The sequence below is a fragment of the Oreochromis aureus genome, linkage group 8, assembly GCF_013358895.1.
Source record: "Oreochromis aureus strain Israel breed Guangdong linkage group 8, ZZ_aureus, whole genome shotgun sequence".
Taxonomy (NCBI): Eukaryota; Metazoa; Chordata; class Actinopteri; order Cichliformes; family Cichlidae; genus Oreochromis; species Oreochromis aureus.
In genome coordinates this window covers 10,323,226-10,340,921 of record NC_052949.1, presented here as the reverse complement: position 1 = coordinate 10,340,921, position 17,696 = coordinate 10,323,226, and the positions used below count along the sequence as shown (strand labels likewise).

Below are 17,696 nucleotides of genomic sequence, written 5' to 3'. Positions count from 1 at the left end.
TTGACTTTTGTAAAAATAGTGCTTTTTAATATAAATTATTGAAATATTTTAGAAATATAAATATGTGCAACGTTCCTTTTCATTTATTTCTGTAATGTTTTGTCATTTCAGGTATTACAGCTTGTATTGCCAGACTAGTGGCCAGCCTGTTGCGAGAGAGTCTTTATAAAAGACAATATGATTCACATACACGTGGTCCACCAGTGCAACACATGTAAAAAAAAAAAAAAAAAAGAGTTTGTGTTGATGTGACCCAGATTTGACCAAAAAAAGTGTGCCGCCCTCACCTCGAGTGGCCATGTGAGCTCAAACAGAAAAAAAACAAAAGGCTGCCACTCCAATATGGATCACAGGTACGGGTCAAACAGCAAAAGCACTTCCTTTTTTTTCTTTTTTTGATCAAATCTAAGTTTTGAATTCTGGTTTACAAAAGACTGTTTTCTTTTCTTTTTTAAGAATCACTTGAGGGAAAAGTGTAGTGTATCCTTAACATTCAGACAAGTCCAACTGTCCACTTCTCCTCCTCCAGAGGTTATGATGGAAAAGTAGACAAAAAAAGTAAAAAATACAAATCCTTTCTGAAGTTACAGGAGAAGGCAGACAGATATTCAAACACACTGGGGCATTTTAACAAATAGAAATGAGCCGGAGATGATAATCTAAGACAGAAATAAGACTCAGCTAAAATCTTTTTTTCCCTCACACGGGGCAGTTATATTTACAGGAGCGGCGTCCTGTTGTGCTCTATCATTTCCTCTTATCAGAGTTTTTGTTTAGCTGTATACCAGTATGTCTCCTCCCACCTTTCTCCCCCAAGTCTACCCCTCCTTTTCAGTTTCCTTCTCCCAATCCCACTCCTCCCTCTGCTTTAAAATCCTCACCCTCTCCGCATCTTTGGGATCATCACCATTATCATCATTCCCCCAAGGAGCTTTACAGTGTCGCTGACATTTTTCCAGCCAGTCGGGATAAAAATAAATTCTGCTGTTTTGTTTGGTCCCATGCCAGGGCTTTTGTCCCGGTAAAAAAGCTTTTGTCTCGGCAAGAGCGGCCTGTTTTCTGTCACTGTCAAAGCATACATGCATCTCTGAAACAAAAAGGCAGGGGGAGGGGGGGCTGGGCAGTCAAATGGTTATGGATCAGGAACAAGGAACACATAGGAGAAGAAAATGCTTAGTAATGATTTTTTTTTACCTCCCCCCATTCCCCCCAAAACTCCCATGCTAACAAAACCTTCATGTGGTCTATACCTGTGTTTGAGGGTGTGGGTGTGTGTTTGCATATGTGGAGCTAGAGTGCATGACCGTCCCACTCCCCATCTATGAGGCAACACTTGCGGGAAGCAGCAATGGAAATGTGTGCACCACCACAACACAAACACACTCACACACACTCACGCTCACACTCAGACAAACAAATCCTGTGCGTTCTCTGTACAGGGCCCCTCTCGTTTGGACTTTGCCTTTTCTCTGAAACCCCCACCCCCCGCTCCATCCACTCTCTCTACCCACTGCCGTTTGTCTGTCCAGTTGGAAATGTCACGCAGACAGCAGCAGCTTTCTTTTGAAGCACATTAAACCCACCAAGATATCACCGGTGGTGCATTGATCATGCCTTCGCTGTCATCGTTAATATCGACCAGTCAGGTTAATCTTCTACGAGGCACTGCTCTGCGTCTCAGTCAGTCATAGGAAACGTTGACCTTTGACCTCGGGCTTCATCTGCCACTCACTTGAGTGGTCAGTGTTTTTGTTTATTTTGTTTTTGTTTTTTTGCAAGGCAGGACGGACGAGGTAATCGTCGGTTACCCAAATCACACTCCTCATCATGGAAAACTGACCTCATGTTAGGACTTAAGGCTCAGTCTGGTCAGTTTATGTCCGCACAGACAATCTCGCATTCACCGAGAGCTGGTCCGTGCTGTAATCCTGGCACTTGGTCCATGCAGTGGAACCTTTCGCAGTTCCTGTCAGTCATATAGGAGCATCATACTCCTCCAGGTAGTCTCTAAGTGTGTCCGGGAGCTGCTCAGTCCGCTCAGACGCTCCCAGGCCCTGATTGTTCAGCGTCCTCCTGCACATGTGCTGCAGGCTGGAGAGACAAGTCGAGAGGGGTCGACGCAACTCCAGGGGGATTTTCTCCCCACCGGTGTGGATCAGATAAACATTGTGTGCCTTTGTTTTTGTCTCTCCTGGATTTTCCCCACTCGCCCCTTCCTTGGTCCCTTCAGTATCCTGCCCCTTCCTCATGTAGTGCGCTATGAGTTTCAGCACACAGTCAAATTGCGGGAGCTCCTGGGTATTTTGGGGGTCTGGCTGTAGGAAGAAGCCTCCTCCCTCACTGTGGATTCGCAGATTCTTGGTTCCCTTAGTTGTCTGGACAGAGAGTGTGAAGAAGTGGTGGTGGTCTGAGGAGTCACGGACCAGGAAAGTGCCAGGGGGTTGAGAGCGTAGCAGGGAGCTGGCTTCCCGGCCTCCGACAGCTCCCCAGTAAAAGCCACTCTGCTGAAGCTTATGCAGTGCACGCATCACCTGAAACAGGTAAAAAAAAAAAAAAAAAAAGCCATGGTGAATTTCCAAGCACGCCAAAGAAACCACACACAAAAACGTAATAGTTTAGCTAACTCCTCAGATGTGACTGACCTGCTGGTAGTGTTCATGCGAGCTGAAGGGCTTGAAATGATGCGGGGTAAAGTTCGACCCCTGAACCCTGCCCTCTGGAGGGGTGACGCTGCTCATGGCAACGGGGTTGTGTCCTGCAAAGGTTACCATGGCCATGCCATGGCCCCCTGCCTCTCCCTGCTGATCGAGAGGCAGGGGGCCCAGAAAAGGAGCGGCGGGTTGGACAGGTGGAAGAGAGTCGGCAGCAGAGCGAGAGGGGAGGCGAGGGGGGGAGCGGGGTGAGGATGGCGGGGTCACACACCGGGTCCAGGGCCCCGGGGAAGAGGAGTCTGATGCATCCAGAGAGGGGCTGGTAGAGAGCACCTATACACAGCTGGAGGGAGACAGTGAGCAAAGATTAAGCACTTCCATCTATATATAACCTCATCTTGGCATGCAAATATAGAGTCATAGAGCCTCATTTGAATTACACTCCTTCATAGGCAGTGAGAAATAAATGGCCACTGTGCCACACTGAAGCTCTCAGTTTACCCCCATAAAAATGCAGTTATGGCGACTGTAACAAATGCATAAGGCAGGAGCGGGCAGCGAGCAGGCAGGTTATATTTAGTTTAAATGAATGCACTGCTTACTCGTGCTGCTGCACCGTGCAGCCAGACAGCAACTGGATCCTGATTGCTTTCAATTGTCTTCGATCGGGCGCACCGCAACAAGGGATTTCTGAATCGGGGTCACTGTGAAAGAGTCCAGCCAGCACGATTTTTTCCCCCTTTTATTAATCCCCTCCCTTTCTCTTTACTAAATAGCTGTATTCCTGCTCGGAGGCCCCGTTCTCCGGTTTCACGATGACTGAAAAGGTGTCCCGTCTGGTTCTGGTTTCCCGAGATACCCTGCAGGCTCTACGGGAATTGGAAGTCGGCTTCACCGGACAGTGCAGGCGCCATAGCGACGCAGAACTGCTACGGAGCCACTGGCGTTAAACTCGGTCCACTACTGATGATACTGCGAACCCCCCCCCCCCCCGAGCATTAACACTTTTAGGACCATCTTCAAGGAGAGCCCGAACTGCTAAATAAAACCACAGCGCTTTAAAGTGCCCCGGACCCCAGTTTTCTGTCATTTTGCCTACTTTAAGACGATGAACCGCTTTTAAATGTTTTAACTTACCTTGTGGATACACTCAGCCCAGCGCCGCAGCCACTCGTCGCCAAAAGAAAAGATACGCAAACTACCCGAAAGTAGTGCTTGAAAAAATATTAACTCAGGCATTAAAATCCATAAAAAAGTATCCAAAAGAGCGTGTGGGTTTCCTTACCGAGCAGAGGAATGTGTCGGCAGCGGTATCTGCCGGAGAACTCCCCGTGTGTGTGTGTTGGGGGAGGAGGGGAGGGGAGGAGGTTTACTGGAGGTTGTTTCCAGTGAGTAAAGCCGATGTTCGTAAAGCTCCGCCCCCCTCCGTTCAGAGGTTCTTCCAGTAAACACACGAACGCACGCTCACGCACGCAAAAGAACACACGCGCGGGCTCGCGCCCGCTCTTGGCAGATCGCCAATAAATAATCAGCGTGACCTTTACCGGGCTGTTTCCTGGTACTGCTGCTGGATTCCCTTCTCGACAAGGTGAAAAAGTTAAAAGCTCCACATATGGCACAATATAAAACCGCAGCTATGGCTCATGTTTTAGAGACATACTCCACATATTCTCGCTATAATAACTAACCATAATATGCTTCTGCATGCACTGTAGGACTCCTCTTTTCTTCTGCATCCATCTAACACTCAGATCTGCCTTTAAAGCATTAAAAATACTCAGTTCCATGTAAAATAATGCATCCAAGTGTTGATGTCTATGTAGAAATCAGCATCCCCCCATAAATAGGTTATATAAACATATTCGCACCCGTAGAAGACATTTTGTTCTTTCTCCCTAAAGGAAAATCAGCAGGATTGTAATAAAAATCTTATTTACTTTTTTTTCTTTTTGGCAGGGTTAGTTTTACTGAAGCAGAAGATTGCCAGGATTACCAATAAAATGCACAGACTTGTGTTAAAGTCTCAAACAAAAAATATCTTAACATATGCAAATATTATTCTTAGTTTTAATACATATCAGGTCTCAGTAATCCCAGATTGGTAAATTAGTATCTCGGTGAAAAGTTGTCATAATGCTGTGAATTAAAGTACTGGTGAGTATCTATTCAATATTTAGTCTGCTGAGGTTTAATAAAGACTCAAGTATTTTAAAACTGTTGTTTTAAATGTTACTCTACTATTTATTAAATTTGCTGTAGTCTGTTTGGACAGACACAGAATACAAAAGCACACGTGCACAAATTAAGGAAAAAGCACTGGTAGAATTTTTTTTAGGTGTTTCACTGAAATAATCAAGTACTTTCAAGGTTTATATCTATTTCCTTGTGCTGTTACGACTCTCTCTGCTGAGTTTCCATAAACAAAGCCTTACCTTAAGGTCAGATATTTTCAAGCTATTCAGCATCAACATGGGCTGTCATTGCATTCTCCCTTCTCTTTCTTAACAGCATGACGGATAAATAGCGTCTGACCTACAACAAACTGGCTTATGTTTAAAGATAGGGGTCCCTCAGTCCGCTGTGTCGTGTCAGGAAACATCTGACTTACTGCAAATGCTCTTGATCAACAGCCTACAGTGTTGCTTGAGCCATGCAAATGCCCTATATGTAATGAAAGGTTGAAAGAGTGACTCGTTTTAAGTTAAGAGCCAAATCTGCAACTTTAGAGGAGTAAAAGGTTTAAATTTACTCTGAAAAAATAGAAATAGTGAGAATCAATTACAAATGCTATGATTACGGTTCTTTCTTGCTAATATTTTCATTAACAATCCAAGAACAAACACAGGCTGTAAGGCTATAAAAGATATCAACTCATATTTACAGTGTTTTGGAATCAATAAAGCACTAAAGTTAGATAGCAGTCCTCATTGTTCTCCATACCATTCTACTGAAACATACTGCTGCGAGTATTGTTGTTATAAGACAGCAGTAATTATGATTCTCACGTGCTATGAGCCTTCCAAATATAAACACATACACACACATTTATCAGTCGGCTGAAACAAACACTTGTATGCAATGCACGTTATGCAATGCACGTTATGCATTGCATGACTGAAAATCTTCAAGGCACACCTTTAACAGGTAACTAAACAGGAAGATGGGTTACCAGAAATATATTTTTAAGCTTTTCTGTGGTCACATACGTCTTTTTTAAAGAGTGCCTTGGTGGTTAATTTAACAATGGAGCATAAATAATTTGCAGGTCATTAAAAGACACTTAAAATCACCCCCAAAATCACAGAAAAACAGATCCCAAACCAGCGATATTTAATTTATTTAATTAAAAGAAAAGCACCTTACCTATTACAGTAGGGTCTTATTATTGTAAGGTCTTTACCTTACAGTTTAAAGCGCCTTCAGGCAAATGTTGTTGTGCTTTGAAGCAATACAAATAAAACTGAATTGAACTGAACTGAACTTCCTTGGCACAGTTCAAGCTGTCACTACAATCTTGTGTACTGCACAGTGTAGAAAGCGTCTGTGTCTGTGAATTGAGAGGCGTGTCTATAAAGTTTTTTCAAAATCGCAGTGCTGCAGCAATGGCGGCTCCCATGTCCTGGAGGAGGCTGGTGTACTCCGTGTACTCACCGGCCATAGCTGGGGTTTTTACCCGGATATCTGACCGGCTGTTCCGTGCACGGGACCGGCGAGGAGGGTAAGACAGACGAGGACAAAAGTGCGCTTTTTCTGCCCCTGTAGTGTCACTTCTCTTAGCGCCTTTTCTCACTTCTAGCATGCCTTGCTAGTGTTGCTCTTGCTAATGCACCCATCATCGGACACGAATGTTTTGACCCTCTCTTTTCACGAAGTCTTAAAATCCTGTATACGTGAACATGTCTGGCCACCAACCTCGACTTATTTCGAGTGAAAATAACGCGTGTACAGTAAAAGATAACCATAGTTAGAGTCACATTTAGAGCATTAATATCCAGTAATGAACTTCACGAGACTCAGCAAACAGCAGCTAACATTACGGGCAAGTTTTCATATCTGACGCGCAGTGCACCATGGGAATGAATAAGAAACCAGCTGTTTTATGTGTTTTTTTTTTTGTTTTGGAAATAGCAGTTGAACTTATGATGTAGTAATAATAATAGTCTTTCGGCCTTAGGGGTCGCCACAGCGGATCATTTCCCTTCATCTCACCCTATTTTTAGTATCGACCTCCATCCCAGCTTTGTCTCCCTGTCTTCACAATGCTCAATCCGAGCTGTCCGTCGGATATACTCATTTCTAACCTTGTCCGTCATGGTCAGTGCCAGCTCGGCCTCTTGTCTTCTTCTTCTTCTTCTTTTTGTTTGGGTCAGTGCCACCGTCTCCAAACCACACATCACAGCAGGTCTCACTACCACCTTGTAATCCTTCCCTTTCACTCTTGCTACTATCCTCCTCAAAAATCACCCCAGGCAATCGTCTCCACCTGCTGCACCTGTCTCATGCACTGACTTTTGCTTTGGATGGTTGACCAACTCATCCACCTTTACCACCTGTACTCCTTGCATCTTCACCTTTCCATCTGTCTCCAACTCTCGAGACACTCTGTCCTCCAGCTGTTCCCTGCTCTCCCTCCAGATCACAATAGTTTGTGTGAACATAATAATAATAACAATAATACACTGTTATTAATATCTAACGGGTGATTCTCTCTCAGACGGATATAGTATATTATAGAAGGTTTATAACACGTGTTATAAGATTTGCTTCTGACATGTGGCATGCCCATCATTTAGCAGCACACTTTAAAGGCTCTCAGCTTTGTGATGAAGTAGAACTAGCTAGTTAGATTTGGGAGTAACAAGACACCCCACGATAAGCTACTAACACGATAATTCACTAATGATACAATATTATTCTGATTTTAACTTTTTCTGATATGCTGAGTATATTGTAACTAACATATATTGTAATTTTCAACAGCAAATTATGTCCTCAAAATCCAGTAAGATAAAGTTATCTCGCTTCAGTTATTTTTGCTGTAAAATAAGATTGTAAAGCATACGAACACTAAAACCTGTCATAAATGTTGGCATGAGAGAGTCTGCTATCAGTGTGCAATTGAATGGGGTCTGCTTGGTAATTACATGCAATCTGTTTTTGATAATAGAAAAATAGATGGCAGTTGTTTATAAACCTTCAATAATCTCTCAGAAAAACTGCAGTTAGTCTAAGTCACACTGCAACTGTTTGCAGACATTTGCGTCCAATCGGGCGACCTGTGCAAGTGATCATGAGTGCACAACGTCCTCAAGCTCTGGGCAACCATTAGTCACCACAAGTTGCAATCAGTCGATTGCTGAATAGTTTTTCGGTTCAGTTCATTTAAGTTTCCTTGGCTAACGTTATTGCAGAATGGTGGTGGAAGACACGAGCCCTCTAATAAAATAAGTATATCTAGTGTGCCTGTACTGACACAATATTTCCACACGGAATATTGCAATACTATGTTGTCTTTTTCTTTTTTTTTGCCACCCACCACTGCTGCTCTTCTCCGTCTTGTTTAGAGCCTCTGTGTTGGGCTTCCAGTTCAGCTTGTTATTGATGTGGAAACCCGGGCGCACAGGTACTCCTCTACCACATCAACATCCTGTCTCAGGATAGACAGGAGTTGTATAGCTGTACTCATCCTTCAGTAGTCTGTGATTTTATTCACATTCAGAAGCAGATGAATCCTCCCAGAATACTCCACAAAATAATCTCCTAGTGTTCTGTGCTCCTCCTCTCTCCCATTATTAATAAAATAGTACATTGAGTTGTACTGAAAAGCCTGAGGTGTACAAGGCAATGTGAAACAGCACAATTCCCTGTGGAGCTCCAGTATGGCACCTCAACAAATCACAAAGTCTCAGATACTGCAGACTGTGTGTCAGGTAGTATGCAATCCATGAGATGGTGGACATGATTACTTACTTTTCCTGTAACTTCTCTCTCAGCCGCAGTGGATGAATCATGCTGAATGGACTTGAGAAATCCGTCTAGATAGTAACGGCTGCATGGTTACTATCTAGATCAGAGGTCGGCAACCCACGGCTCACACGCCCTTCTGCAGCATGTAGGTGCTTGCGTCACACGCTAGTACAGAGGGTGAAGCACTGTTTTCACCAGTGGTGTTAGGTCAACTAAGACAAGTCTTGGCTGTGCTGTGGTTGTTTTGTAACGTTGCATGTGACTAACACTAAGACTAAACTACTACACCTTTCTGACACCCACCTTCACTCCAGTCTTGTTGTGTGACAGCTAGCACACAGCTGCAACTAAACTCAAGCAGCTGTTGGAGTCTATTCAAATCAACACGTGGAGTGACACGCCTGAGTCGTCTTTAGACTTCAGAAAATAGACCTTTTCACTTCAGTCATTTTTCACTTGACAGAACAGGAAAAGCTGAGAAATTAAAAACAACTGTATTCCCTGTAGGGGAGGTAAACAGGTTTTAGGGTGTCCCAGCAGCCATTCATGTTGACTTAGTGGCTCTATTATAAATAATCTTTGAGGGATGGTTTCAAAAGAAGATAAAAAAGAAAATTGTACCATGTGAAGAATTCAGCCTGATTACTTGACTGTCATCTTCGTGACTTAAGACATTGACTGAAAAAGTTGGGGACATTCTTCTTTCCATCTCAAAGATGGCAGCATCCAAGATGAGCAGCTCGCCTGTGTACAGTTTTTAGAATAAATCTCTGGATCTGCAGGATCCTCATGGGGAAGACGATTGCGTGTCGTATTTGTCACTCTTGTGTACATTATACTGTTCGATTAAATGTGTAAGTGCATTTAAACACCAGATCTATAAGTACACTTATAGATGCTGCTTGCTTGGCAGGCTTAAACTCCACAGCTTACAGATACAGGTACCCAGCAAACAGCTAAGTGGTACAGGGCACCTGTCTATCAAAGCCATGCCTTTAACTTTAAGCCTTAAAATGATACAGCTGTACAGTGATATGAAGGAGTAACTACAAACCCCCAAATCATCTTTTGTGCCAGGCTTTAAACTTATTGTTGTGACTCAAGTTAGAAAATTAGAGGAACTTCTCTGCTGGTTTCATTTTTTTTACCCCTGAAGGTTTACAACTTGGTGTAGACACTCATTACTTTTTTGTGTGAACCGTAGTTCCTGGGTCGAGTGTCTGCTTCCCAGAAGGAAATAGTTTGTGGAATTTAAAAACGAACATACCGGTCCGGCATCATTGCCTCCAGCATATAACCCTTGTTTACACACGGGTTAAAAAAAAAAAGTCTTGGTCGCTGTGTATAGACGAAATTATTTGGACATTCCAGTCTATACACTTGAATGCATTTATTATGCTCTCCTATTGAAAAGAAATCCGCAGCATTTTTTTCCATAGTATATTACTTCCGAGCTTTCTTGGCAGCAGTTTGGGAATGGCTCTTTTATGAATGCTGGAACTTGGACTTTGTGCACACATGCTGTAACAAGTCCCTAGCATTATAACCAGGGGTGCACATAAGTGGTCCGCAGGTGCGCATTCGCTGTCAAAATAAAAGACTCGCAGCAGATAAGAAGTTGCAACATGCGTTTGCGTACATATAAAAGGCACTGTTTTTGTCCGCTAGAGTGGGATTTTCTCGGCATATTCTGCACCACATCTCTGTGTGTTCATCATTTGTTTGAAGCCAGCTCACCTCCTGCAACCACTTTTCCGAGAATACGCACTTCTTTTGCGGTTCAGACTCCTTCTGACATTTCTTTGGAGGTGGAGGAACACCAAAGTAATTGCTTAAAGGAGCTTGCTTCTTTGACATCTTTAAGAGTTCTAAACAAATGTCTGTCCTCCTCCAGAAAATCTTATGTGTGCATAGCGCGTTGCAACTTCTTATCTGGTGTGCGTCTTTTATTTTGACAGCGAATGCGCACCTGCGGACCACTTATGTGCACCCCTGATTATAACCAAAACATAGATGGGCTCATTTTTTATTCTTCTACTGGAGTGGCTTTACTTCATTCACAGTTACAAAAAAATAAAAAAAATAAAAAAATCTCTATTTATCCTCTCTGGGTCTAGGTGCTGAATCTCAGTTTATCCTCTGTTTAAAACGAGCCATTTCAGCACGTATGCTTTTAGGGTCACCTGAGAGATGTTTCTCGCTGTGGTGCAATACAGCGTTAAAAGTAGAAAATAACAAGTGCTTAGGGCATTCTGAAGCCTTCTTGAGACTTTGTTATTCACAGGGATACTTTAACTTCATTATTTGAAACTTTTGGCATGTTTAACCGGGGTAGCTGACATTTTAACACTGTTTTGTAGATACCGTTGTGCCCCTAAAACTACCCTGATCTGTCTGCAACATTTTTAGGGATTCTTGGGGACCTACAGGTTATGTGGGAGTCAAGTGGCAAAAACTGCAGTTCCACTAATAGCCGGGTGCTTACGAAAGTGAGTCATTCCCCAAATTAGGCATTTTCCCATGTTAACATGCCTAATTATACAACATGAAATAGCATTTTTATGACCTGATACTGTACTGTGAGTGATTTCATTTAAATTTGAATTAATTTTTTATATTTCAGGACTTATCGATTTTGATAATCGCAAGTGTTAAAGCTGATGATGTGACTGCCTTTGACAGGTGTGCCAACAGAGGCAACTGTCTGTTTGTCCTCGTCTTCAGTAAGAAGCTTCACCCATGCTGTCAACTGGACCTCCACCGAGTTTATGGTGTTGGTGTGTTTTGTAAATAAATTTGTGCTTCAGTTTCACTTGGATGTGACGAGCGAAGGGTGGATCTGGCTGTGAAACCGCGTGCTCATTGGCTAAGCATTTATCAAAGCACTTCAGTGCTGGCTTCATTGTTGTGATTTGGAATCTGTGTCTGTCTTCTATACTGTCAAAGTTGTTGAATTCAGCTTGCTGGTATCTTACAACCTCTTGACCAGTGGTGTCAAACATAAGACCTGGGGGCCGTATTTGGCCCGGTAAAGACTTCAATCTGCCCCACTGGACGGCTTTAGAAAATGTCAAGGAGAGCATAGATTTTGAAGTTTTTACTGCATTTTCATAAGTTTTGCAGCTTTTCTTACTGATAAACATGTCACCCACGGCCGTTAATTCTACAAGTAATGAAGTAATAGATAAACATTTAAATGACAGAAAAGTTCCTTTTTTGACTATTGACTATAGAAATGTCTGGGGGGTTTGTTTGTTTGTTTGTTTGTTTTTTAAAAGGGTCCACATAAAAATATATCTGTGAATAAATCAGTTTTGTAATTATAGGAGAATCTGGAAAATGATCTACCAGGACCTTTTCTGTAATTTTAAAAATCTTCATTAACCACAGCAGCATTTCTTTATCATGTAGAAAAAAAGAGCTGTGCTATTGACATCGCACTTCTTTTTCTTATATCTAATGTGTGTAGTTAAATAGTCTTTACGCTGACAGAAAGGGGATTTTCACTGGTTCAACCCACTTAAGAAGTGGGCTGTATGTGGCCCATGATGTGAAATGAGTTCGACACCCCTGCTCTAGACCAACATAGCAGTGGCTATGGCTTTAAAATATGGAGCCCAAAACCCATGAGTGACATCATAGTGGCTATGTCCATCTCTTATACGGTCTACTGTGGCTGGTCATTCCACCACGTCCCATTTACGCTAAGTTGGATTAGTATCTGTGGCATCAGTGCTCAGAGCTCTTAGTTTTAATTATTACTCACCTCTTCACCTTTCAGTACGTTTAGTGTTTCGGCTGATCCTTGTAGTATTTGAAGCCTAGGACTCTCTTAATGATTCTTCTGCAAGTTCTGCATTCACATCTTACGAGATCTAAAAGACAACAAGTAGCATTTCCTGTTTGCTGAATGAACAGGCTGTGGGTCAGTTGATAAGAATGAGGATGTAAATCCTTTAAAATTACAAGGACTTTTAAGTCACATGCTGTAAATCAAATCTGATGCAGTGCATACCCACGGCGAACTAAACAGCTCCTCTGTTCATTGAAGTCAACAGCTAAAGCCTTGCATTGCTAGCCTCTAATTCTGTTAAATCAAAGGGAGTTAACTCCATCGTTGCTATAGTCATCAGATGGCTTATGTAATTCTTTTATTTAGAAGACATCAGAGAATCTAACATGCAGTGCTTATATGCCCCTCCTACGCCTGCCCTTTAAAATAAATCGACTCTGACTTTGTTTTATTTAATTTTTGTAGACTTTTATGTCCCCCTAACATGAGTTAAAAGCTGATATTTTTATATTGCTCTGTTGGAACATTAATTGGAAAGTGTGCTTTTTATTTCCTCTGTCACACCATTCTTTTTACAACTTACAGAAAACTGTCAAGGCTTTCTGTCAGCTGAGTCACACAACAGAGCTGAATCACTGAGCTTGATGTGCTCTGTTTGATGGTGTTCGTAATTTGCACCGCTGTAAAAGGAGGGAGATAATCTGGAGTAAGATGAGTAGAAATGAGGAAGTTATCCTTCTTGATGTTTTTATCACTGTTGTGTGTTTATGATTAGACTCCAGTCACAAGTAATGAGGAAATCCCTCCTCTGTGTTTGCCCAAGAAGTTTAGCTGAGCAGAAGGAAGACCTGAGCTACTTTAACGTGACTCTGTAGCTTTAATTTATTACTTTTGTAGGTCAAATACCAAAAAACAAGACTATATATTTGTGTTCCGGTTAATTTAAGGTTGTAAACAATGTAAAGGAATGCCACTGAACGACTTCTGACAATTAACCGGTAAGAGTTGCAGGCATGCCTAAGGTTAACACTCCACCCTGCATTTATTTTAATGTGGTTGCATTGGCAGACTGCGTGATTGTGTGGGAAGCACAAAAGAGCTGCGGTGTTGGGATGAATGTAGGACGCAGACAAAAAAAAAAAGCACATGAAGGGTTACATCTTCCCACGGATCTGTGCTCCTGAATACAATTCTTATTTGAGCAGCCGTGAGTTATTTTCCGTCATACTCAGTATTTTCGTCAGATAAGCATCCGACATGTTGCACGTGTTTTACGTGTTTTCTCAGATTTTTGTCAACAGTCAGTGATTCATTAGGAAAATAATAATCTCGTTTTTCATTTAAAAAATCAGACTGCTAAGCGTTGTAAAGGGCTTTACAGTCAATCCTGAAATTTAGCTTTGGTTAGGAGTTTCATAATGTTTGACTGATTTGTTCTTAAATTGAGCTATTCTTAGACACAGGCTTTCACAGAGTGGCCTTTGAGTACCTCTCAAAGACTCTGCTTCCTTTTAAAAACATTTCTTATACACAGTCCGACAGTCCGGTTACTAATTTACCAGATTAGATGGTTGATATTGCATGTACTTTCAGTTATGCCAAACATCATAACAATAATTTTTTAACTTACTTTTATTCATCCATAAAATATAACACCAAATGTAAATAAAGTGCAAAGTGTACAGTCAGGAGAAAAAACTTATTTGAACCCCTGCCGATTTTGTAAGTTTGCCCACTAACAAAAAAAAGTTCAGTCTATAATTTCAATGGTAGGTTTATTGAACAGTGAGACACAAAACAATAACAAAAAAATCCATAAAAATGCTTTTCAAAAAAGTTCTAAATGAATTTGTATTTCCATGAAGGAAATAAGCATTTGCTCCCCTATCAATGAGGAAGATTTCTGGCTCCCAGGTGTATTTTATACAGGTAACCACCTTGTAACGCGCTGGGAGCCTTCTCAGCTTGTTACCTGAATAAAAGACAACGGTGCATAGAAGAAATAAATCTCTCCAGATTTAAAACTCTGCACCATGGCCAAGACCAAAGAGCTTTCCAAGGATGTCTGGGACAAGATTGTGCACAAGGCTGGAGTGGGCTAGAAGACCATCGCCAAGCAGCTGGGTGAGATGGTGACAACAGTTGGTGTGATTATTGGCAAATGGAAGAACCATAGAATAACTGCCAAGCTCACTAGGTCTCGAGCTCCACGCAAGATCTCACCTCGTGGAGTTTCGGTGATAATGAGAACGGTGTGGAACCAGAAAGAGAACTACTCGGGAGGAACTTGTGAATGATCTAAAGGCAGCTGGGACTATAGTCACCTAGAAAAGAGTTGGTAACGCAGTTGGTAACTGCAGTGCCCGTAAGGTCCCTCTGCTCAAGAAAGCATTTGTTTTATTGACACATCTTTGAAAACAATTAAAAAAAAAAAAAAAGCAGATCATGATAGCTGAGGGTTTGACTCATAACCAATGATAAATTATAAAATATTGCAGACACAGAAGATGCCACACATGAGTAGTCATTCCTGCTGCACTTATTTGAAGTCCACACAGTCAGATGATGAATTTTACAGCACTGAGACCCAAGTGGACCCAAATGAAAACTCTAGCACCCGTTTAAGACTTCAGAGGGTGAAGCAGATTTCCTTGAACTGGAATTTGCACTCAGCTGATTAAATTGAATAAACAAATGTGAAATGAACTCATCCTTCACCAGCCTGGCTGGAAGCAAATTTGGACTCTAATGAAGTAGCAAAAGTATAGAAAAGGGATTTTGCTGAGATGAAATGCAAACCAGTATGTATGGCACAGTCGTTGTTAAGTCCTGGATCCACCAGGTGTGTTTTGACATTACACAAATTTTCCTGTGTGTTGTTCCAACCTTCTTGAAACAAGCTGCTGGCTTCAACTTCAAAATGAGCTCTCATTTCCAAAAAACACCGACATTGATACGTTTCCTTTTGTGCTATTTTCAAATGATTCTGCAACTGAAATGATTTTGAGCCAAAAAGTGTTTTATTTTGGCAAGCTGCAAATTATACTTAAGTATTTACTCTGTTCATATATTCCACATTTTGATGCCATCACTACAAAAAAAAAAATTTTCTTGGCCCTGAGAATGTTTTAAAAACATTAAGTGGTTTAAAAAAATACATTTTGGCCTTGTTTAGAATTGTGGGAGTTCTCCACTGGAAAATAAAATGCTGATTGGTGACCCAGTTTAAAACAATGAAGTAGTAGTCCTTCTTACTGACAGGTGTTTCTATGATCTCCTCTCCCTATTTTATGGCAGTGAAAAGAGCTAACAGAAATAACTGTCTGTGTAACGTGACAGAACCCAAAGACCCAAAGTGATGAAATCAGTGAAAAGTGATTTTAACACTTCTCTGAAACGGATTAAAAATTTAACTTGTTGTGCTCTTTAATTAGACTTGACCTGGTGTACCTAATAAATGGGGACTTGGGCGTACTCGGATTACTTGTAGAAGTGAGTCTTACCACTCAGCAGCCACCTTCATAACAACTTTATGCACTTATTGAGCAATTATTTTGAAGCGTTATGTAAATTATCTTTATTTCAAAGGCCACTGGGACATAATAACTCCATGTATAATATCACGAGTTAAACCTGATTTGGAAAAAAAAAAGAAATTTGCTGACTTTGGCTTAGAATAAGATTTTTTGTTAAACTTTTGTTCCCCTGGATCTTATGCTTGTACCGCCATCCGTGCTGCTGCAGAATTCTCTGCTAGATTTCAATTAATGATTTATCGAGTGCCATGTCCTCTCTTGTCTCCGGTGTAACATCCTGGTTATTCCTAATTCATGGGAAGTTTTACTGTAGTCTGTTTGTGTGCTGGTAAAAAGCTCTGACGTCATTGACACTTGAGATGCTGCCGGTGGCTGAAAGACGGCACAAAAAGACAATACCACCAAAATGATTCTCTTCCTGTGATAGTCTCCACAAGTAATCTGGGGCACATCCACAATAAGTAGATTTCCTTGAAATCAAAATTTAAAGCTCGATTTTCATACACACTTTTAAAGGGAAGAATGCAAATTGATTGGCAAAACTTTTCTAGTGTTATTGACTAGTCACTTGCTTTAAACTACAAAACATTACACTGAGATTAGCAGTTTTAAAGCTTTTAATACAGATTGGGTTAAATAATCTTATAACCTCGATGTTGACACCATTCTGTAGCTTGATGGAAAATACATGCTGCGTAACCATCATGATGATTTCAAAGTTCACCGTCATTCCTGGAAGCAGCAGCTTACATAACAAAGTCACCATAAGGTCCAACTTCAGAGGAAGAGTTTAATAAATGATTGAACGTTTCAGAGAAGCTGCTGGATGAGATTGTTGCGTCAGCCACTTAACAGAAGAACAACTAATCTTTAATTCATTTTGAAATATAACTTCCTAATTTTGGCAAGCAGAATTTATATTCACAGTGGCGAAGGTGTTTCTAAAATTTTGTACAACCAAAGTGAATAGTATTCAATTAAGTACTTATTAAAACACAGATATATTAAGAGTAAATATTAATTTTGCTTTACTGGTTGATCCTTTCCTAACCTCAGTTAAGGTCACAAGCTCTGGGTAGTGAACTAAAGAGATCTCTCTAAGAGAAATGGTGAGTAGCTCACCTACCCCATCTCCAAGCATGAGAAGCTGATTGGCCTCAGCATCTGACTAGGATGCCTAGGTGTCTCTCACCCCAACTGATGGCCGCCCCGGAGGTTTCTTCCTGTTAAAAGGGAGTTTTTCCTTCCCACTGTTGCCAAAGTGCTTGCTCATAGGGGGCCATATGATTGTTGGGTTTTTCCTCTGTATGTATTATTGTAGGGTCTACCTTACAATATAAAGCCCCTTGAGGCAACTGTTGTTGTGATTTGGTGCCATATAAATAAAATTGAATTGAATTGAATTGAATTGAATTGAACTAGGTGGTGAGGTGAGGTGTTTCAGTTATGTCCTACCAGGAGGCGGCCTTGGAGCAGACATGCTGAGGGATTACATCTCTTGGCTGGGTTGGAAACTTTGGTGTCCTTGCAGAAGAGCTGGAGAGGAAAGACTTGGCGTCTCTTCTTGGATGGATTATATTAATTATAAATCTGTATGTTATGTAATAATCAAATAATCGCTGTCTATCTGTAAAATGGCTGTCAGGTCGTTAACATAATTCTTTGAAAGGGATGTGAAATTTTATCATAGATAAAATGTTATGTTTAATATACTTCTATGAAAAACAAAATGATCGTATGAGTCGTCAG

The 17,696-nt window shown here is 41.3% G+C and overlaps 2 protein-coding genes across 7 annotated transcripts in view; one reads left to right on the top strand and one right to left on the bottom strand.

Moving 5' to 3' along the window:
* On the bottom strand, nucleotides 1-8,726 carry socs3b (suppressor of cytokine signaling 3b). Of its 5 annotated transcripts, none has more exons than XM_031742873.2 (3): nucleotides 8,622-8,726; nucleotides 2,643-2,994; nucleotides 1-2,531 (listed from the first exon to the last, which is right to left on the bottom strand). In XM_031742873.2, exons 2-3 carry the CDS (start codon nucleotides 2,775-2,777, stop codon nucleotides 1,974-1,976), a joined length of 693 nt encoding a protein of 230 aa, XP_031598733.1. In that variant the 5' UTR covers nucleotides 2,778-2,994; nucleotides 8,622-8,726; the 3' UTR covers nucleotides 1-1,973. The 5 variants fall into 5 exon arrangements, with proteins under 5 accessions (XP_031598733.1, XP_039472127.1, XP_031598731.1 ...); XM_039616193.1 differs by lacking the exon at nucleotides 8,622-8,726 and adding an exon at nucleotides 6,303-6,374; XM_031742871.2 differs by lacking the exon at nucleotides 8,622-8,726 and adding an exon at nucleotides 3,789-4,432.
* Nucleotides 6,197-17,696, top strand: part of LOC116322717 (CDP-diacylglycerol--glycerol-3-phosphate 3-phosphatidyltransferase, mitochondrial) — a 46,091-nt gene continuing 34,591 nt past the window's right edge. For both annotated transcript variants that reach the window (XM_031742870.2, XM_039616192.1), the window contains exon 1: nucleotides 6,197-6,369. In XM_031742870.2, the coding sequence (XP_031598730.1) occupies nucleotides 6,254-6,369 (116 nt within the window). In that variant the 5' untranslated portion in view covers nucleotides 6,197-6,253. The remainder of the gene's footprint in view (nucleotides 6,370-17,696) is intronic.

Coding starts and splice junctions, on each gene's coding strand:
- socs3b (XM_031742873.2), bottom strand. CDS start 2,777: ATGGCCATGGTAACCTTTGCAGGACACAACCCCGTTGCCATGAGCAGC. Junction 2,532..2,642: donor CGCATGAACACTACCAGCAG/GTCAGTCACATC, acceptor TACCTGTTTCAG/GTGATGCGTGCACTGCATAA.